We start from the raw sequence: 21936 nt of genomic DNA, 5'->3' as shown, positions 1-21936 counted from the left end.
GGTATGGCGGTAGAAAGGGAGTGAAGAAGGCAGAGGTATTGTCCAGGGAGAAGAGAAAGTTTAGATTATGTTTAACCAAAGTAATAACAATTTCTTTTTTCCTAACAGGCAAAGAAACTGTAGTTTCTGAACTGAATGATGGCCACGTTACAGAACAGCGAAGGTGAGCCAAGGGTGAGAGAGGGCCTTCCCTTCCCTTCTGTTCCTCCTTTCCTTCAAAGGGGAATTTTGGTCGCACATTTTCTGTTCACGTTGTTCAAGTTACCGTGCTGCCAGTTGCATCGAACAAAATGAACATGGCTTAAAAACAGTCCTGATTGGCGCTAGAGAGATGGCTTAGTGGTTAAGAGCATCTGCTGCTCTTACAGAGGCCTGGGGTTGGTTCCCAGCACCCACACCAGGTGGCTCACAACTTTCTGTACTCTAGTGCCAGGGTATTAGATGCCCTTTGGCCTCCGTGGCCACCTGCATGCACAGAGTTCACGCAGATTCACATGAGTTAAAAAAAAAAAAAAAAAAGACTAAATAGCCAGCCTGGTCTAGGACAGCCAAGGCTACACAGAGAAACCCTGTCTCAAAAAAAAAAAAAAAAAAAAAGACTAAATAAATCTTAAAAAAGCAAAACTAAATAACAAACAAACAAAAGCAGCCATGCTCAAAGAATTAGGAGTTCACAGGGAGAAAAAATGCATTTGAAGTATTTATAATGTGAGGTTAAATATGCTGAATGCCACTAGAGAAGTACGGAGCGTTATATATGCTCAGAAGAAATAGATTATCACTCATACCTGGTGGGAGCAGTATAATTTTCAGAGAAGAGCTGGCATCCAACTAGGCCTTGGGAATTTTATTGTGGTTTGTTTACTTTGGAGCCATTCTTGTATGTATTTTGATCAGCTGAAAATAGATTTTTTTAAAAAATGAAGATTAAGCCTTGAGTCATTTCTAAATGTTCCAATAGTTTTTTTTTTTAAAAAAGCTTATTTTCATGGAAGTTAAAATGAGCCTATTGAAGAAAAACCAATTCACCCTTGAATAATTCACCTTCCTACATGATTGCAGCAATCATTTGAATTAGCGGCATCAAACCTAGAGTATGTTAGAACCAACGAATCTTGTCAAATTACAAAATTCTCGCTCCAAACTGCTTTAAAATAATCTTCGGGCTGGAGGAATGGAGTACGCAGGGAGGGCCTGAGAGACCTGGATTTGTTAACGGCTCCTTCTATCTAATTCCACTTGACTATGCCATGGGCAGTGCTCGACAATCTCTGTTAGACACAGGGTTTCCTATGTCTTGAAATTTCTTTAGAACATGAAAAGGGAGCAAAGAAAGCCTTTGCTCCTCCTACACAAAAATCACATAGCGGGAAACCTCAGCCAAACTCATGGAAGGAGGGCCCCCCGAGGACCGGTTCTACAGAGGCAGAGGCCAAGCCCAGCCGGCTCAAAGTAAAGAAAGAGCAGAAGGCAGCTACAGAGAATGGTCCAAGCAAGAGCCAGGAGAAAAAGCCAAAGCCTCAAGACAAGCCAGCCGAGAAGAAAGGAAAGGTATGTGTTGCACTGATGGACTCGGAGGATAGTCCCTCCAACTCTGCTTCTTGGATAAGACATAAACAGACTCTTTTTGTGTTGGGGAATGTGTTTGTGTGTGTGTATGTGTGTGTGTGTGTGGGATGTTGCTGAGGTAGGCAAGCATCCTGCTACTAAGCTATGCTTTCATTCCCAGGGTCTTTTAGCCCTGACTGGCCTTGAACTCCCTGTGTAGACTAGGCTGGCCTCAAACTCACAGAGGTCTCCTAGTCTCTGCCTCCCAACTGCTGGGGTTAAAGGCATACACTGCCACACCCCTTTTGTTTGTTTGTTTTTAATTGTGAAACATGTCTTTCTCTATTTTCCATGCTGGTTGTGGAATAGCAGGTCTTTCACCGCAGCTTCCTCCCTGAGTAGGTGGGTTGCAGGCATGTTCTGCAACTATTGTTGTCTTACTTAAAAAAAAAAAAAAAGCTTTTGTTTTTGAGTCAGAGTCTTATAGCAAAGGCTGGCTTGGATTTTTCTTTGTAGCCCCATGTTGGCCTGGAACTAATGTTAATTCTGTCTTAGCTTCACAAGTGTTAAAATTAAGATATAAGCCATCATAACCCAGCTCTTTCGATATTTTATTCATTAAACATTTTTTTTCCATTTTCTTCTGAAAGAAGCTAATGTGCTTTTAGTTTTCTTTTTTTTTTAATTAGATGAAGTCCCATGTAGCCAAAGATGGTCATGAACTTGCCTTGTAGCCAAGACTGGCCTTGAATCCCTGATTCCTTTCCCTCCGTCTGCCTAGTGTTGAGATTACAGGCGTATGTCACCATGCCTCGGTACCAAAATGTGGTTTGTTGGTTTGTTTGTTTTTGTTGTTTGTTTTTTGAGACAGGGTTTCTCTGTGTAGCCTTGGCTGTCCTGGACTCTCTTTGTAGACCAGGCTGGCCTGGAACTCACAGAGATCTGCCTGCCTCTGCCTCCCGAATGCTGAGATTAAAGGCGTGCGCCACCATACGCTGCTCAAATGTTTTGATGAAGCATTTGGCTAGAAATAATGGGAAAAGGTAGGATAAAGATGAGAGCAGAAGCAGACAGAGACTTTATAAACAGGGTCCTTTTATTGCCTCCTTTAGCCCCAGAGGCTCTGGGGAATGTTTATGCACTCCTGTTGACTTAATACCGATAGTTTTGTTCATTTACAGCTTGTGTAAACCTACCCTGACTGGTCAAAGTGAGAAACTATGAAAAGACAGTTTTCCTCCCTTGTCCTTGTCTCTGCAGGAAAAACCAGCCCTCACCAATGCAGAGTTTGAAGAGATTTTCCAGATCGTGCTACACAAGTCCCTGCAGGAGTGCTTGGGTATGGCCTCTGCACGTGGTGCAGAGGAAAAGGCTTCCTAAGGCAGAGTGACTGTCATTTAAGGGGTAGTATAAGTCTGGCAGTGTCTTCCTCTCCCATCTCCTTAAGAAGATATTAAATTATACTTAAATATTTAGTCTCTTATCAAGGCCTGTAGCAAATCCGTGTTAGAGAAAAGTGGAAGAAAAGACTTTTAGAAAAGTAGATGATACTGGCTCCAGAGTCAACGTAGCCTCACCTGAGTTTTTCAAATGCAATTTTACTTTACTCATGCATGTTTGCAGTCTACTTAGAAAATATAGTTTCCCCAGAGTTGGAGAATGTATTTTATGTCTGTATTTGTATGTGTATTTAAATTACACTTTATTGTGTGTATGTGTGTGTGTGTGTGTGTGTGTGCGCGCGCGCGCGCGCGCGCGCGCTATAGTTTATGTGTACAGTTTGTAGACATAGCTTCCCTCCTACTGTGTGGCTCTTGGGGATTGAACTCAGGTTTTCAGGCTAGGTGTCAAGTGCCCCTACCTGCTGGGCCATCTCACTGGTCCAACTCTTACATATTTTTCAATATTGCCTTGCTTCTTTTTATGGATTTGGTTTTTATTACTGTTTATTTAGTGTATCTGTTTAAGTGCATGCTCAGGCTCATGTGTGTTTGTGGTAGTGTATGCAAGTGCACATGCGTGCAGGTTCAGATGTGTGTGTCTGCTCATGTGGATCGAGGCCAGGAGTCAACCCTAGTTCTCATTCCTCAGGCTCCACCTTGAGGTGGAGTCAGTGTCACTCATTAGCCTGGGCCTTAACTAATTCCTCTAGTGTAGGCTGCTGGGAGTCTCAGGGACCTGCCTGTCCCAGTCTCAGTGCTGGGATGACATGTGCATGCCATCACACTTAATTTGTTTTGTTTTGATGGTACATGGGTTATAAGGATTGAACTCAGATCCTCACACTGACACTTTATTGACTGAGCTATTTCTCTACCCCTAGGTTTGCTTTTTTAGAATAAAAAAGGGTTGTTATGGAGGCTCAGGAGCCTTTTCTATAAGGTCATATAACTAAGGAGACTGGTCTCATAGCTATTTAGATGTACTTCTTTTTTTTTTTTTTTCCTTTCTTTTTTTTCCCTCTAAGACAGGGTTTCTCTGTGTAGCCTTGACTATCCTGGACTTGCTTTGTACACCAGGCTGGCCTTGAACTCACAAGATCCACCTGCTTCTGAACTTCTTTTCTTCAAGGGAGTTTGAGGAGCAAGTCCAGGACAGCCAAGGCTACACAGAGAAACCCTGTCTTGAAAAACCAATATAACAATAATAATAAAAAAAAGAAGGTGGAGGAAAAATATGATAAAAATAGCGCATATACACAATAGGTTTATTGCTTGGCTGCCCTGGAATGAGGCTGATGAATATGGAAAGGCTGGCAGAAAGATAGAGGTTTTAGTTTTCCCATAATTTTAATGATTTTAAGTTCTATCATATAACAATACCTTGAACTCTTCTAAACATAAGGGAAAGATATTTGTTTCTTCTCTGCTTGTAATGCTTTATTTTGGAAGGGCTAGGGTCTGGCTTTAATTTTGCAGAGACTTCCTGTGTCCAAGGCATAATACCTACCAAATCAGACAAAGAACCAGGAATTTCTCCTTCTGCCACTGATAATGAAAACACCAATGGGTAAGTTCACTCCAGAGAGACAGGCTGAACGCAGGGCGGACATGACATTAGTAAATGCTGACCTCTCTTCCTGTCTCTCTCCAGAGCCATTCGGTATGCTTGTTCTCTTAGCTCAGGAAAGATGCCTGTTTGAATTGGGAAGAAAACAGGCAAGGAGTTGGGTAAAAGGACCTCAGGAGACCCCAGGAGGCCTGGGATTTGTGTCTTTGGGGGCTTAAACCCAGTTCCTAGTACATGCTAAGTATGTGCTGTACCACAGAGCTACATCTCCGAAATCAAGCCCAGAATTCCTGCTTTTAACTCTGCGTTCTTTTTAGAAGGATTGGCATGGCAAGTGACCATCTGAAAACTTTTTTTTTAAAAAACAATATCATTTTCAGAGAGAATGTGATAATACATGATATTCCAAAGACTGCATCTTCTCCAGAAGAGGAAGTGAACTCTGAGATAAGGTCATCTAAGCTAGGCCAGCCAGCTACTGAACCCTCTAAGAAGAAATTTAATAGAACTTCTTTAAGCAAAAGAAAGAAAGCTGGTAAGTATCATCATATGGCTTTAAAAAAGGATTTACTTTCTATCTGTGTGTGTGTGTGTGTGTGTGTGTGTGTGTGTGTGTGTGTGTGTGTGTGAGAGAGAGAGAATGCATACGGTGTATATGTGGGTACATATGGAAGCTAAAAGGGGATGTTGGATCCCCTGGAGCTGGAGTTATAGGTGGTTGTGAGCTGCCAAAAGTAGGCCCTGGGAGCCAAACTTGGGTCCTCTCTCTATTTCCTCAGTATCCTTTAAATAAAAATAAAAATTAAAAAAAGGTTTTGTTTATTTATTTTATGCATATGAGTGCTCCATTTGCATGTACACCTGCAGGCCAGAAGAGGGCACCAGATCACACTGTAGGTGGTTGTGAGCCACCATGTGGTTGCTGGGAATTGAACTCAGGACCTTTGGAAGAGCAGACAGTGCTCTTAACCTCTGAGCCCCCCTTTAATTTTTTTTGCATGTTATTTATCATTAATGTAGGCATGCACATGCAATGGTGTATGTGTGGAGGTCAGAGAACAATTTGTAGGAGTCATTTCTCTTCTTCCACTGTGGCTTCTTGGGATGGCCGCCTTGCCAGCCCACATCAGTCCTCCTTTGAAACCTGGTTCAAGTACTTATTCAAGAAATTAGAAAATGGGACGGTGGGCAGGCTAAGACTTTTCTGCTCCAGGCTTGGAACTTTCTGCTGATTCTTTTTCACTGGGTTCTATTACCTACAGACAGTCTCATATCTCACCACACAATGTTTTCATTTTATTTTCCCAGAAGATGAGAAAATGGAGGAAATCCAAGAGGGACATGAGTTCAGTCTGAAAGACAGACAGAAGACAATGATTCAGGATCATTCTCAGATCAGGGGCCAGCAGAAAGAAGAGGACAGTGGTTTTGGTGAGCTCAGCTGAGTATGGAGAAACTAAAATTCAAGATGGAGGAGATACTCAGTGCTTAGGATGTTAAAGGAAACCACAAAGGCTAATTTATCTTGCACAGTTGTTTCTTACAAGATATGGAAAGGGGAAGAGACAGACAGACTTCATCTGTTTGGTTATCTGTTCATACAATCCGCACTGTGCACCTGGTATTTTAGATGGTGTCCAGGAAGGAAGCTAAGAAATGACGCAGAAGCTAATAGAACAGTTAGGAGAGGGTGGGGCAGTGGTGTCAGGTGAGGAGAGGGTCCCCAGTCATGTCAAGCACAGCCACAGAGAGGTCAGAGGATGAATATTAGAAGTGTTCAAGCACAAAACATTTACCTGTCAGGCTCTCAGCGATGGCTGCTGTGTGAATTGGTCAAGCTGACTGGCAGGCTGTGGTTGCTGAAGAGTTGGCACTAAGACAGCTTGCCATGCAAGTGTGATGACCTGGGACAGACCCTTAGCACCACACAATGGTGAGCTCCTGCAGTCCTAGTCCCAGAGAGCTGAGGCAGGAGAGTCCCTGGGGCTTACTGGCCAGACAGTCATGCCAAATCGGTCATGGCATGTTCAGTGAGAGACCATCTCAAAACATTTGTCAAAGCCAGTGTTGACCTGTGGCCTCCACATGTACACACACACACGCACGTACATACACACATGCACACACTACCACCACCACCATTAGTTTATGTGAAGTGTGTGGGGGGGATTAGTAGATAAAAGGAAGTAAGGTATTGTTTTCTTTTTATACTTTCCTTTTTTTTTTTTTTTTTTTTTAGAGTGTGTCTCATCTAGTTCAGGTTAGACTTGAACTCAACATGTAGTTGAGGATGACCTTAAACTCCTGATCCTCCTGCCTCCACCTCCCAAGGGTTGAGATTACAGGCATGTGCTGCCATGCTAGGTTTATAATTTTCTTGTCAAAGGGAGAGGAATAGGGAGGTAGCTTAGTTTCCTAGCACGCACTAAGCCTTGGGTCTGCTGTTCAACACCAAAACAATGAATTGTAGAAAAGCAGTACATCAGTAATAGCATGGACAAGTAAGAGCAGAGCCCCAGATAGAAGGCAGACACTTGCACGTAGTTATATGCCAAAGGATGTTTATCTATAGAGGGAGGGTGAGGAGATACGACTTGGAAGAGAGCCAGAGAATTTATTCTTCACCTGGAAAACTGAACACCTTAGTCTTTGATGGAGTGAAGGTAAGGATAGATTAGATATAAATTCATTTCTTCCTGTTTTTTGGTTTGTTTTTTTTTTTTTTTTTTTTTTTTTTTTTTTGGTATATTTTTGGTGTTTGAGATTGAGCCCAAGGTCTTCTATATGCTAATCATGCAGTCTGGTGCTGAATCGCTTTACCCACTTGTTCTTTTCATAGTAGTTATAAGTGCCTTATAGGACGTGCCAGATATAGGTGCAAGAATTGATGAACAAAGGCTGTGGAGGTGTAAGAGTGGGTAAAATGCTTCCCAGAAAAGCATGAAGATCTGAGTTCAAATCCCTGGAGCTCATATAGACCTGGATGTAATAGCACACACATTATGTAAATGAAGGGTTCATACAGGGAGATAGGTGGAGACATGAGAACCTCAGCTTAATAGCCTGGCATATACAGAAGGGAAAAAATGAGAGACTCTCAAAGGAGGTAGAAGGCCTGGACCAACACCTGAAGTTGTCCTCTGACCTCCACACACATGCTATAGCATGCCTGCACTTACATATATATATGCCACAGCATGCATGTACCTACTTTCATACACAGAAGAAGATAAAACAAAATAACAAAGAAAAAGAAATGATGAACTGTCCTGGGAATGGTGACACATAACCTTTAATCCCAATACTTGAGAAGCAGAGGCAGGCTGATCTCTGTGAGTTCAAGGCCATTCTAGTAGAACAAGTTCCAAGACAGTCAGGCTACACAGAGAAACCCTGTCTGAAAAAAATAAAAAGAGATGAACCAATCTGATACCTCTTCATAGGAACTACAATTTAGTGTGTTAGATAGATAATAAATGCATCAAATGAAAATGACCTTGAGAAATTTAGTTATAAAAATAAAATAGGTCACACAACATATCAGTAAGCTTAAAAATAAAAATTAAGTAATAATTTGCAAGAAAACAGGCTCATTTACATAAAAAACAAACCCAAAATAAAAATAATCATTAAAAATCCCCAGAAGCTGGGTGTTGTGCACAGTTTTAATTTCAGCACTCAGGAGGTAGAGGCAGGTGGATCTCTGTGAGTTCAAAGCCAGCCTGGTATAGACTGTGAGCATAGGCAGTGAGCTCCAGATCAGCCAAAACATGTAGAAACCATGCCTCAAAAATAAACAACAACCTAGAAGGTAAGTATAAGAATCAGTGGGATAAAAATCCAGCTAGTGTCTGATGATGTATAAATGTACATAGTCTCATTTTTCTTTGTGTATGTATACATATATCCGTTCATGTTGTGTTTGTTCATGTGTGTGCTTTATAATATTTTAAAGTGGTGAGAACTAGGTAATGGCTGGTAATTGGTAGAGTGTGAGAGAGAGACGTTAAAGAGGCTGGCCTCCAGCATAGTCGTTCATATGCCTGAAAACAGAAATGGAGTAGTAGAAGAAGATGCTGTGGGAGAAGACTAAACATTTTTGTTTGAGTGCATTAAATTTTGAGACATGTATGAAATATGTAAATAGAGAGCCAGGACTGGGAGAGCAGCTCAGTGGTGGAGTCTGTACACAGCGTGTGCACAGTCCAGCACAGTCCTCAGCAGCACTGAAGTGAGCCAGTGAGACGCAGTACAATAAGATGATGTAATACCATCCAGCTGTGAAAGTGTACAACTGTGTATTGTCAGGTACCTGTGGGATGGGTGAGCTGGGCTTAGGGGAGGGTGTGGTCAGAGGAGAGAACACCTTTGATTGGGCTTTGGAACCCTGACTTTTTGACACTTGATGGAGGAGAAAAAGAATGGAGCAAAGGAAACTGAGAAAGAAACTGCCAGGAAGATGAGGGGAGGCTAGCCTTTCAGGAACGGGCAGTGGACTGGAATGCTCTGAGTGTGTCCCACTGTCATACAGCCACACACAGGGTGAGCATCAAACAGGTTTCTTCCCTCTCATCTTCTATTAGCTCTTTGAGAATGTGTGATAGGTTTTTATCGTATTTACTTTTCCCTCACTCCTCATAGATCCGCCCCCACTTCCCTCCACACAGCCTTCTGTTCTGTCTCTTTAAATTGTCAAGTACAAAAAGCTGCCCGCACTCTCTTTGGGCTTTCCACCGGAGTATAGACAGCCTTCCAGGGGCCTCCTCTGTCCCCAGCAGCAGCCCCTTGGGTAGGCATGGGACTTGGGGTCCCCCTCTTCCCTCCATGCTGCCATTTTGTCTGGCTTGAGCTGGGAAAGGTCTTGTGCACATTGTCAGGATGACTGTGAGTTCATATGTGTCACTGTCCTTCAGTGTCTGGGAAGGATACCCTGTTTGCTTACAGGCATCCACAGCCTCTGGCTCTTACAGTCCTCTTGTTCCCTTTTGCACACTGAGTCATCCAACAACTTTCTAGTGAAATTTCCATTTCTGCATCATTAGGATAATTCTTTCTACTCATTTCCCTATGAAATGACATTACTTTCACAACAAACTGTTTATTTTATTGATATGTTTTAGCTTTTGTGGCTCCCAACCTCTCTCTAACTCTTCAGTCTTGCTAGGTCACCAGTATAAATACCAAACTATTAGGGAACAGTTGTATTGGTGGGGCTTTTTGTTTGTTTGTTTGGTTGGTTAGTTAGTTGTTGCTGTGTTTTATTTTAAAAGACAGGATCTCATGTAGCCCAGGCTGGCCTTGAACTCACTATATTAGCAGAGCATGACCATGGACTCCTGATCCTCCTGCCTCCTAACTGCGGGGATGACAGGCAGTGCACCAAGTTAATGAGGTGCTCGTGATGGGATCCAGGGCTCCGCGTATGCTAGGCAAACAACCTACCAGCCGTGCTTCCTCCCAGCCCCAGCAGCTGCCATTCTTAACGACCACATCAGGCCCAAGAAGTATTTTTGCTTTGTTTTAAATTTTAGTTTATGTGTGTGGGTATTTTGCCTGCATGTATGTCCATGGACTGTGTGCATGCTTGCTGCCTGCAGCAACCAGAAGAGGTCAGCTCCCCTTGAATTGGAATTACAGATTGTGAGCCTTCTTGTGGATTCTGGGAATTTTACCCAGACCCTCTGGAAAAACAAATGCTCTTAACCACTGAGTCATCTCTCCATCTTCCAGGATTTTGGTTTTAGATAAAATACTTAAATGATCTATACATAGAATAAGATGTTTTAAAAGGACCCGAATGTAAGTCACCTTTTTCTGAGTGATGATTTCAGTGGAATGAGATTAGGAATGGGTAAGGAGGAACGGTTAAGGTGTGTCCCTGCATTTGAACATGTTTCAAGGTAAAATTTAACAGTGGGTAAAGTTTTAACAAAGCAAAACTTACAGGAGAAACATTGTTTGATGATATTAAATTTTTTTTTATGTAGTATGTGTGTGTGTGTGTGAGTAGGCTAGAGGTGTTTTCCTCAATCATACTCCATCTTATATTCTGAGATAAGGTCTCTCACTGAACCTGGACGTCACTGATTCAGCTAGCCTGGCTGGCCAGCAAATCCCAGGATCCTGTCTTTGTCCTCCTAGCACTGGGATGAAAGGTGTACACTATTGTACCTGGACTTTACATGGATTCTGGAGATGCAGAGTCAGGCTCTCATGCTTTTGTAGGGGATGGGGCATGCTGGCCGGCTGGAAACTGAGATAGAGTGAGAGCTGGGGGACTCTTTCAGGAAGTGAGGTGGAGAGGACAGGGCATTTCTGTCATATGACTCATAGGGTGTGTGCACTTTCTGACATGACTGGAGGGGCCGTGCAGGAGTGGGAGTAGGCCACTGAGGAGGTGTATGGAAAAGGGCCAAGAAACCAAAATGTGTTTCTCCTGATGCATTCCCGTGACATAGTGGCCTTCTGAACTAAGGACTGAGTAGGATGCAACCGTATTTACAAGGGAGATAAGAAGGCAAGATAGTGCCTAATGGTGTGCACCTCAGAGAAAGAGTTTCTGTAGCAGAGAGAGGTGCAGTGGTGCAGGAGGAAAGCTACTGTTTGCCCTACTTTCTGCCTTGAGAGATGTGGGAGTGTGAGAAGTAACAGACTCCACTTAGAGAGCTGAGGTGGGCATTGTTTGGGGACAGTGTCATTAGTGGTCATCCAGGTATCAAAATGAAGATAGAGGGCTGCGGAGATGGCTTAGTTAGTAAAATGCTTGACAAACAAGCATGAGAATATGGCCTTGAGCCTTTATTAAAGCACACATGAGAAAAGGTAGGTGCAGTGATGTGTGCCTGCAGCCTTAGTGCTGAGGAAGCTCCAGGTTCAGAAAGATGCTGCCTTAAAAAATAAGGCGGAGGGGGCGGGTGAGGTGTGAGTGGTTTAGAGGGTTTAAAGGCTCCTGCAGAGGACCTGAGTTTAACTCCCAAGATCCAGGTCAGGCGTCTCACAAGTGACTTTAACTTCAGCTACAGAGGCTCTGATGCCCATGTCTTTTTTCTCCATGAACACTGCACTCCATGCACCCATACTCTTATATACACATAATTAAAAATAAAAATAAAAGTCTTACCAGGCATGGTGCCACATGCTTTTAATATGGGCGCTTGGGAGGCAGAGCAGACAGATTCTGAGTTTGAAGCCAGCTGGCTACACAGTGAAATCTTGTTTCAACAAACAAACAAACAAACAAACAAACGAATCTTTAAAAACCCGTGTGCATGTGTGTTCATGCACACACACGTGTGAGCACACAAAAAGGCAGTGGAGTTCATAGAAGAGGTTGATCATGTGTGAATGGGGTTTCTCAAGCTTGAGAAGTTTCAAAGAACACAGTGGAAAAGTTTAGCAGTTTGATAGAAGTGGGAGTTTGAAAAACAATGGATAAAAGGAAGTGATGTCCTTCAAGTGGGGCCCAAAGTAAACGGTTAAGAGGAAAATGCTGGACCCAGACCTGTGTCTTGTGAGGAAGAATGGACTCAGGGCACTGGTCCTAAAGGATTCCACTTTGTTATTTTTTAAAGCTTTATTTTATTTTTAATTATATGTATGCATGTGTTTTGTATGTAGATTTGTGTATGTGAATACAGTGCCTTCTGAGGCTACATGAGGAAGTAGCATCCCTGGGTTGATTTGTGAGATGCCCTGTGTGGGTGCTGGGAACTGAACTCAGTCCTCTTTAAGAGTAGTAAATCTTAAGATTTAAGAGTTCTGCTCTTAATCATGGGGACGTCTCTCAGCCCTGCAAGCTTAAGCTTGTAATTTGATAGAAGAAAGATAAATCCATTGAGATTTAGATAAAAATTCAGAATTTTGTGCACAAAAGATGCAGGGTAGTATTTAGGGAACATTAGTGCAATGTCAGAGATCAGACCCAGAAAGATGCAGACAAGACTCTCACTGGCCCTGAACTCACCAGGTAGGCTAGGCTGGCTAGCCAGTGAAGCCCTAGGGATCCCCCTAACTCTGTCTCCTCAGTGCCAGGGTAACAAGCACCCATCACCACGCCCAGCAGTTTTTTAGGTGGGTGGTGTGTGGATCTAACTCAGTTCTCCTGCATTCAAGGAAAGAAAGCAGTCTCCTAGCCCCAAGAGATCTGTTTCTTTGTGATAGTGGGGATGACTCCTGGGGCTTTGCAAAAGTTAAGAAAGTATTCTACTGAGCACTGAGCTACACTTACAGCCCTAAGGCAACCTTTGATGGGTTCTTTTTTTAATTTTTAATTTTCTGTATGTGTGTGTCAGAGAGTGGGTTTGTGCATGTGAGCAAATTGCCTACGGAGGCCGGAAGGGAGCTAAGGCAACCTTTCTGTTTAATGCCAACCCAGGAAGCTTCACTTGTGCGCGGTAAGAGAGATTAAGAAGTAAGGCTTGAGTTCTAAGGTCAGCTCTGTCACCAAGTTAGGTTGACCTTCAGCAGGTTGCTGTGCTCTGAGCCTTCACGCTGCCTTTTATAATTCAGAGACTTGACTGGCTAGGCCATAAGCTCCGATATGTGATTGAGGGGCCAGTGGGACATTGTAGTGGACTTAGTTGGCTTGAAGAAGGAAGAGCATGTTCTTGTCTCAGCCCAGTTTCCCTCCTGTCGCAGGCCACTGTGTTGTCTGGGTCCAGTGTTCCTCTCCAAAGTGTGAGAAGTGGAGGCGACTTCGTGGAAACATCGATCCCTCAGTTCTCCCAGATAATTGGTCTTGTGACCAGAATCCAGGTAGAAAGGGGTGGGAATGTCTTTTTCTCTAGGGTTTTTTTTTCTCCTCTGTTTCTTTCCCCAGCATGTCTCTTTTCAGTTAAGTACAACTTAGTTGTAGCTGGCATTGAGGGGTCCTTGTGGGGACTGGGGAGGAAGGGTCCTCCTGGTCTGTGGAGACAAGTCTGGCATAAAGGGTAGGAGGAAGACACGGGGCGGACTGGGACCCTTTGTGTGTACACTGAGTGAATTCCAATTATGTCAGTATCTCCTGATCTGTCAGTGCTGCCTGGGATATTAGTGTTGGCTTGTGGCTAGAGAGGGGTATTTGACATGCTAGGAAAGGCAACTGAGAAAGACCCAGTGAGCTTAGCATTCCTTCTAAGATTGTTTGAGATGGTTTAGGAGAGATTATGACCCAGCAGCATTTCCTCTGTGGGTTTCTGTTCTCCCCCAGCTGCAGCCTGTCCCCTTTGCCCTCTGTGTGGCCTGCGTCCTCGTCTCGGCCCTTGAGTTTCCTGCTTCTGCATCCCCTCTCTTTTGGCAGACCTGAATTATAATCGCTGTGACATTCCTGAGGAGACCTGGACAGGGTGTGAGAGTGATGTGGCCTATGCCTCCTATGTTCCAGGATCCATCATCTGGGCCAAGCAATACGGTTACCCATGGTAGGGCACCACAGCAGAAAGCATCTTTCCTTAACTTGGGGGTGCTAGAGCCATGCAGGGAGGAAAGGCTGTGGCAGTCATTTGTTGTACAGCTAGTACCTTCATTAGAACGAGCATTGGTGAGGGAAAAGATGAGGGCTGAGCTGGAAGGCTTAGGAAGACTAGGTTTCAGGGTGGAGGTGGGGTTCTCTGGAAAAATGGGTCTGATGGTGCTGTGTGAGTGGGGGAGAAAGAGGGAGAAGGACCTAAGGCAATTTCTTGTTTTTTGCTTTGCTTTGCTTTTGCGACAGTGCTGCCCTTTGAACTCGAAATCTTGCCTAAGCTTCCTAGTGCCTGGCTTGTAACACACCTGCCACCAAGCCTTACAGTCCAATGTTGAGATGTGATAGGCATGCAAAGCAAAGGGAAGGATGAGCAGGCCAGCCTCTCTTCTGCAGATGTCCTCAGGTTTGCTAGGATGCCTGAGCTCTCTTTTATACTGCAGGTGTCATGGCAGTCATTTGGTAGTGAGCACCCATGGGGACTAGCTGGTATAGCCTTCAATCTTCCACAAAACATCTTGCTCTTTTCCATGTGTGCATGACAGTGAGGCTGCGTTCCGATCATAACTCCTTCTCTCCCACCCACCCTACTTCCCCAGGTGGCCAGGCATGGTAGAATCTGATCCCGACCTCGGGGAGTACTTCCTTTTTGCTTCTCATCATGATTCCCTGCCGGTGAGTTTCCAGGTTCTGGCTCAAGTAGCAACACATCCATCCTGACATGTTGAGAGTTAGAAACAGGTGTAGCCAGAAGGTGATGCATAACTAGGGTGACAGCTATGGAGGTAAGGTATATACTCACACGGGAGATGAACTTGTAGGGAGATGCATTTGCGTCCTAGCAGAACAGTTTTGTTTCGTTCAAGACACGTTGCCTGGGACCCCTGAGGTTAGAGGAGAGGAGCAGTAGGGTGGACTGGGTAGAGGAGCCAGGGTTCAGGGGTACACGAGCTCCAGCATCTTCCAGTGAATCCTCCTGTCTTTCTCTACCATTTCTGATGAGGGAAAGGCAGAGAGAAGGGCAGGAACACAAACAAGACCACCTTTTATTACAGTCTAAGTACCATGTGACATTTTTTGGAGAAACGGTTTCTCGCGCGTGGATCCCGGCCAGCATGCTGAAGAACTTCCAGGAGCTGTCCCTGGAGCTAGCCAGAGCGGTGAGCAAACGAGAGAGGCATTTGCTGCGGTACAGGGAACAGGTTTCTTTTTGTTTGTTTGTTTGATGTTTTCTGACAGAGGGTCTCAGATACCCCAGGCTGACCCAGGGCTTCTCAGTCTCAGCGCTGTGAGCATCTCAGTCCAGGTAACCCTTTGCTGTGGAGGGCTGTTCTGCACTCAGTTGTTAACAGCACTCCTGGGCACTGCAGCGGCCGGCGGCTTCTCCCAGGCCTTGCCCTTGTCTAGTTGTGACAACCAAACAATTGCCCCAAGCATGTCTTCTGGGAGGCTGAGAAGATGTGGTTAGCTAAATCGCACTTCCTCCTTATAATCATTTTGGGTTTAAGTAGCCTTAAAGTGAGCAGAGGTCCCGCAGCCCAACGAGATGGACTTTGGAATTAGGGACTTAGGAAAAGAAACATTTGTTGTGTGCCTTCTCTTGAGTCGAGCTGCGAGTCTTAAACTGCTGGGCTGAGAGGAACCTGTGAGAAGCTGAGCAGTGGAGTCACCTGAACTTTTGTCTTTCTTCTGCCCCCTGTAAGATTCACTGTGGAGAGAGCACCATAACGTCAGAGGTTTATTGGGAAGGAGGGTGCTGTTCCTGAGCCCCAAAAGAGTAAGAATAGAGTATCAAGTCAATACCAGGAACTGAAGCTCCTGTAGCTAAGGTACTGTCTAAGTCTGTGCTGACTCATATCTATGATTCAGCACATAGGAAGCTGAGGCAGGAGCATTGCTGGCTGTGAGTGCCAGGCCAGACCGAGCTACAGTGTGTTATCCTGTCTCAAAACAAAATAAACAAACAAACAAAAATGTCTGGGGGTAGTGGTATGTTGGGGGGGGGTCACATTTCTAATATTATTATTGATAAATTTTTCTTTAAAAAGACTTACTTGGGCCAGGCGTGGTGGCACACGCCTTTAATCCCAGCACTCAGGAGGCAGAGGCAGGCGGATCTCTGTGAGTTTGAGGCCAGCCTGGTCTACAAAGCGAGTCCTAGACAGCCAAGGCTACACAGATAAACCCTGTCTCGAAAAACCAAAAAAAAAAAAAAAAAAAAAGATTTGTTTTATTTTTAATTGTAGGTACAGCCACGTGCATGCAGGTACCTACAGAGGCCCAAAGCTTCAGATCCCTAAAGCTGGAGCTTAGATGGTAATGAGCTGCCTGATGTGCATGCTGAGAGCTGAAGCCTCTGAAAGAGCAGTGCTTAACTGCTGAGCCATCTCTCTGGCTCCATATTAACGGAGTAAAAAAACCTAGTAGTTATTTGAAAGTTTTCATATCGACTGGTTTTTTTCCCCCGAGACAGGGTCTCTCTGTGTAGCCTTGGCTGTCCTGGACTCACTTTGTAGACAGGCTGGCCTTGAACTCACAGCGATCCGTCTGCCTCTGCCTCCCGAGTGCTGGGATTACAGGCGTGCGCCACCATGCCCGGCTCATATCGACTATTTTTAAAGGCATATTTATCATGGACTTTAACCTTCTATTTTAGAAAAAAGGCAGGAACAAGGACTACAGTCAGAAACTGGAGGCAGCCATAACGATGGCTCATGAGGCAGAGCGGATCAATATTCAGGTGGGAGCATGCTCAGGCCGCATCCTGGTCCCATTCAGTCCACAGGAAACCCACACCTCCTGCTGCCTTCCCCAGTGCAGCTCTTAGCTCACCCTTCCCTTCCTGGCCAGGCTTCCCTGCCTAGGCCACTCCTCGTCCTGCCCTTAGACAGTTGGTGTCTTCTCTCAGCCCAAGCACAGTTTTCACCCTCAAATTCCTCTGGAGAGAACAGGCAGGGGTTGGGTAGAGAATGATATGTGAATTGCTCTTTCCTAGTCACTAGTTTCATCATGAATAAACTAGAAAAGAGATTATAATTCATCTCTGTTAAAAGTTCGGATAAAGCTAAGGTGATATTTCAAGTGAGAGTGGTTTGGAAAATGAGTGCACACTTTGTCATAACTAGAATCTAGAAGACAGGGCAAACCTATGCCTGGGAGGGCAGTGGTGACGCTGTTGTTTCTTGGTTCCCCAGGAGCGGGTTAATTTGTTTGGTTTCTGGAGTCGATATTATGGAGCTGACATCAGTGGGGAAGGGAAAGGTAGGAGGAGACTGGGGGCCAGAGGGTGGGGAGCCCCTGTCCATAACCCAAGCCTGCACCATCTGCCCTGTTCCAGACTCTAGTAGGAGCTCTTGTGACTGTGACCCAGACAGGTGTGTGAGGAGAGGATGAGAGAGGGTGTGTGTGAGTAGTGATCAGTGGGAGCACGGTGACGTGGGAGCTGTCGCCAGCATTCAAGAGGCAGGAGTCCCTGGAAGGTGCGTTTCCTGAGATCAGCTCCAGTTCAACAAACGTGTCTTGGACACATAGTCTTTCTTCCTTTCCCTCTTCTAGGTCTGAGGCTCAGTGAGTCCAACAGCCACGAGTCTTGTCTAGAGGAAGAAGAGAAGGACTCAGAGGAGGAGAAGGAGGAGAAAGAAGAGAAGAAAGTAAAGCTTCAAATACTGGCTTAGAGAAAGTTCTTGTGACTTTTCAGGATTCCTGTAGGGATGTGGTTGATGTAGAGTCACAGTCCCTGTGAACATGTACTTTCAGGAACCCCTTGTTGGCTTTTCCACTCCTTTCTCCCATGTGGAAACTTAAAATGTTACCCATTTTCTTAGCATCAATCTGAAACATGCACTTTCACTTTTTTCTTTTTTTGTTTTACACGCACGCGCGCGTGCGCGCGCACACACACACACACACACACAATTGTTACATTTTTTTTACTTGGGGGGTGGGAACCTATGCTAGAGAACAAGTTGAGGGAGTAGCTCTCTCTTCTCACCGTGTGGATCCCTCCCTGAACTCAGGTTGTCCGGCTGGGAGCCACTGAGCCACCTCAGAGGCTCTAGGTCACCCACAACCCGACCCCAGCTTCTCTGTATGCATTCAGTCCTTGCACTGACTGATACCAAACAGGATGGACCAGAAGGTGACACATATTTTCTCCCTCCTGCTAGAGGACAGAGAAAGTGCATCCAGCTGCAGGCAAACTTGACATAATGTTCAGAAGCCCCCACCCATTGCTCTCCAGCACCCCCTCTACTAACAAGAGAATATGTGGGCTGTTGAAGTAATGTCCAGGTGTGCACACATGCTGCAAATGCACGTGGAGGCCAGAGGTCATTCTTCAGGTGCCATCCGACTTGGAGTTTGTCCATTCATGTAGGCTGGCTGACAAGCCCCAAGGATGCACCTGTTTGCACATCCACCATGCTGGGATGACAAGTGTGCCCCATCACTCCCAGATTTTTATGTGGGTTCTGGAGATTGAACTCAGCTCCTCATGTGTACATGGGATTCATGTGACTAAGCTGCCTCCCTGGTTTTTAGAACGTTTTGTGATTTAGTTTGTCTTTTTCTCTTCTTTCCCTATTGAAGGACCCAACTTTGCCTAGACCCAAGCCAGCTAAAATACAGACCAAAAAAACCAAGTCAAGAGGTAAGTATGACAGCCAGACAGGGCCTAGTCCTGCAGGTAGGGAGGGCAGGAGCAGAGAGTAAGTGTTGGCAGGAGCTGTGCCGGAATAATCTCATTTCTAGGACCAGAGAGAACAGGCCAGGCTGATGCCAGGGAGGAAGTCACAGCACCTCGTTCTTGTTCCCAGAGTCCCAGGTTAAAGGTGTAGGGCTCCGCTGGTCCCCAAGGCTGATTCCTTGGGGAACCATAGGAAGGAGAAGGCCCTGGGGCAGTAATGCCAAGATGGCTGGGATTGGAAGCCACTGAGGGAACCTGCTAGACTGAGACTGAGCCGGAGATGTGCAACAAGGTGGAAGCTAAATGTGTGGCAACCATCTGCCTTGCCCAGCGTTTCTTCCTGCCTGGGGGCTGGGTTTATACAGGTCCAGCGGGAGGACGAGACGGGACTCCAAAAAAGAAGCTTGCGAAGATGTCTTCCAGCAGCGAATCCACAGTGCCTCCTGTGCCCGTGTTGAGAGGGAAGGAAGAAGAGGGGAACTCAGACCTGGACCATCCAGGTCAGCCTCAGAGCCATGACGGCTGTGGGAAGGAGGCCCTTGTCTGCGCCTCCCTGCCCGGGTCACTTCTGAACAAATGTACAGCTCCTCATGCTTCTGTGTTGGGGTAGAAGGGCCCGTGCCGTGCATGAGTTCTAGGCTAGTACCAAAAAGGAGACAAAGAGGAGAAGAGGGAGGAAAGCTGAAATTCTGAATGAAAAACCTGTCTCAGTTTGAGCCTGGAACATACTTGATAAACTTGACTGTGGCCAGTTGTGGTATGGAAGGCCTTTAATCCCAGCACTCAAGAGGCGGAGGCAGGCAGCTCTCTGAGCTTTAGGGCAGCCTGGTTTACATAATGAATCTAGGCCAGCCGGAGATATACAGGGAGAGCCTGTCACAAAATACCTAACTAGACACACAGATTTAACTGTCACTGACTTGATGAAATCTAAAGATAATCCAAATGGTAGAGAGTTAATTGATACAGCCATGGCAGGCTACGTAGATGCTAGATGCTTCCATGATATTCCCCCCAAGTGTTTCAGTGGTTCCATGACTAGATAGTGGGCATTTTACACACGTTGTGTGTGTGTGTGTGTGTGCGCGCGCGCGCGCGCGCGCGCATGTGCATGCGGAGGTCAGAAGACAACTTTTGGGAGTCAGTCCTCTCCTTTTACCATGTGGGCTCCCCCCAACTGAGACATCTCACTGACTTGTTTTGTTTTTGAGACAGGGTCTCACTGTGTAGCCTTGGCTGACCTGGATTGTCATTGTAGACCAGGCTGGCCTTGAGCTCACAGAGATCCACCTGCCTCTGCCTTCTAAGCGCTGGGACTGAAGGCGTGCGCCACCACTGTCTGGCTTGAGAATTTCATACATGTAGGCAAGGCAGCCATGTACATAAGATAAAATCTTTTTTAAACTGTCAACTGTTTCTCAGCTAGTGGTTTCATGGCCACCTTTCCCTCTCTATACTGGAATTTTGTCTGCCATGAACGTGCACAGAGCTTACTCATGCTGTCACAATCACTGTGAGTTCAGATGTGCACCACCCCACTGTGTCCAGAAAGTACTGCTTCCACCACCTCTTGCTTTTAGGCAATCTTTTTACCTCCCTCTTTCTCAAAGATCCTTGAGCCTTGGGTGGAGGGGTGTGGTAGGTTCCATTTAGGACTGAGCATGCCATAGTCTCTTGTTCTCAGAATGTTGTTGGCCAGTTGAGAGATGCCACCTACTGCAAGGAGAAGCATCTCTGACAAGGGTTGAGGGGTGCGCTGATCTGTGGGGACAGCAGAAAGTTACTACAAGCTGTTCTAATACTATGTTCATTAACCAAAATAATAGTATTAGGTTTCCCCCTGTGGCCTAAGATTTGTCCACCCACAGGTTCTGCCAGGTATGGCTTTGTCTCATGGAATGGGCCTTAGGTCCCATCACTGGCCATATTTATTTATTTATTTATTTTTAATACATATTTAAAATTTTGATGTGTATGGGTGTTTTGCTTGCATATGCCTCTGTGCACCACCTGTATGCCTGGTGGCCAGAAGAGGGTGTCAGATCTTCTGGAGCCTCAGTTACAGATAGATGGCTGTGGGCTACTGTGAGGACATTGGGAAGTGAAAATCAGTCTTCTGTAAGAGCAGCAAGTGCTTTTAACTCCTGAGCCATATTTCCAGCCCCTTTGCCATTCCAAATGCAAATGTGCTAAGGCTCAGAAGGTTTCAAATTTGCTCAAGACCCATGTTGATCACACAGTTGACACAAGGCTACAATCCAAGTGTGACCTGAAAGCCCACATTCCATATTCAAATAAAGATTATCTCTTCAGATGTTTTCAACATAATCCAGAAATCTGGCTTTTAAAAAGTCAGGGTAGGCTGACTCTCAACATTGTCCCTTACTCCCTTTAGGCCCTAAGAAAAAATTTAAAGCGCCTGAAAGCAAGGCCTCAGCCACCAACTTATCTGAGGAGAAAGAAGTTAAACTTGTGTCTAGCCCACAAGCTCGGCACGGGGCCCAGGCGCCTCCGACACAGGAGGCAGCGAGTTTCCTCCCTGAAGATGATGCTTCCAGTGACCTGGATTTGGAGCAACTCATGGAAGACATTGGAGAGCCAGCCGAGAGAGGGGAGTTGCAGCAGAGGGACAGCTCAGAGGAGTTCCTGGCAGCCCTCTTTGAGGAGTAGATGTTCCGGTCTGAGGCAGGGAAGGCTCTCAGCCTTCTCAAGCAGCTGTTAGATGGTGGGGTTGTGGGCCTGCTACATGGTTCCAGTCAGAGCCACGCAGCCTGTGCTAATAAAGCAAGTCTCTGGGTCACTGCTCAGCTGTGCTCCCTTTCCTGTCACTATTGCCAACTGCCTTCTCTGGAGAGTATAGGAAATTGGGGACAGTGGTGAGACCCAGACCTGGGGGGACCTCCAGAGAAGCATGCCTGGGCTGGAGTCCTGACTCCGCCACTGCCCAGGAGCTACATGGCCTTGACTACCTGTTCCACGTCTGACACCATCTATCTAGGGTTTTGCTGATGTCCAGTGCGGTGGTACACAGGAGCTAGTCACACTGTGTGCTGGTTATTACACTCACAGATGTGGGTACACATCACGTAGCCTGGCTGCCGGTGTTTGGGACACCCCCTGCCTTGGGCCACTAGAAAAAAAGTGGTAAAGGAGAGGTCTTAGAGGGCCAGAAGTCACAGGTCAGCACTTTTCACCTCAGATTCACTTAGGCAAATCCTGTGGATCTTTTTTATTTTTTGTGCGAAAGGCCTAG

General features: G+C 45.6%; 1 protein-coding gene across 1 annotated transcript; it reads left to right on the top strand.

Moving 5' to 3' along the window:
• Nucleotides 1-1250: 1250 nt before the first annotated feature.
• Zcwpw1 (zinc finger CW-type and PWWP domain containing 1) lies at nucleotides 1251-21434 on the top strand. Its single transcript, XM_051162128.1, has 16 exons — nucleotides 1251-1257; nucleotides 1313-1551; nucleotides 2809-2887; nucleotides 4467-4557; nucleotides 4938-5092; nucleotides 5866-5988; nucleotides 13195-13311; nucleotides 13838-13958; nucleotides 14599-14674; nucleotides 15055-15159; nucleotides 16656-16739; nucleotides 17194-17260; nucleotides 17555-17649; nucleotides 18587-18647; nucleotides 19049-19183; nucleotides 21079-21434. Exons 1-16 carry the CDS (start codon nucleotides 1251-1253, stop codon nucleotides 21351-21353), a joined length of 1830 nt encoding a protein of 609 aa, XP_051018085.1. The 3' UTR covers nucleotides 21354-21434.
• Nucleotides 21435-21936: the final 502 nt, after the last annotated feature.

This window comes from Acomys russatus, chromosome 19, assembly GCF_903995435.1.
Source record: "Acomys russatus chromosome 19, mAcoRus1.1, whole genome shotgun sequence".
Lineage (NCBI taxonomy): Eukaryota > Metazoa > Chordata > Mammalia > Rodentia > Muridae > Acomys > Acomys russatus.
Note: the sequence above shows the minus strand (reverse complement) of the source record. Positions and strands in the feature narration are given on the sequence as shown.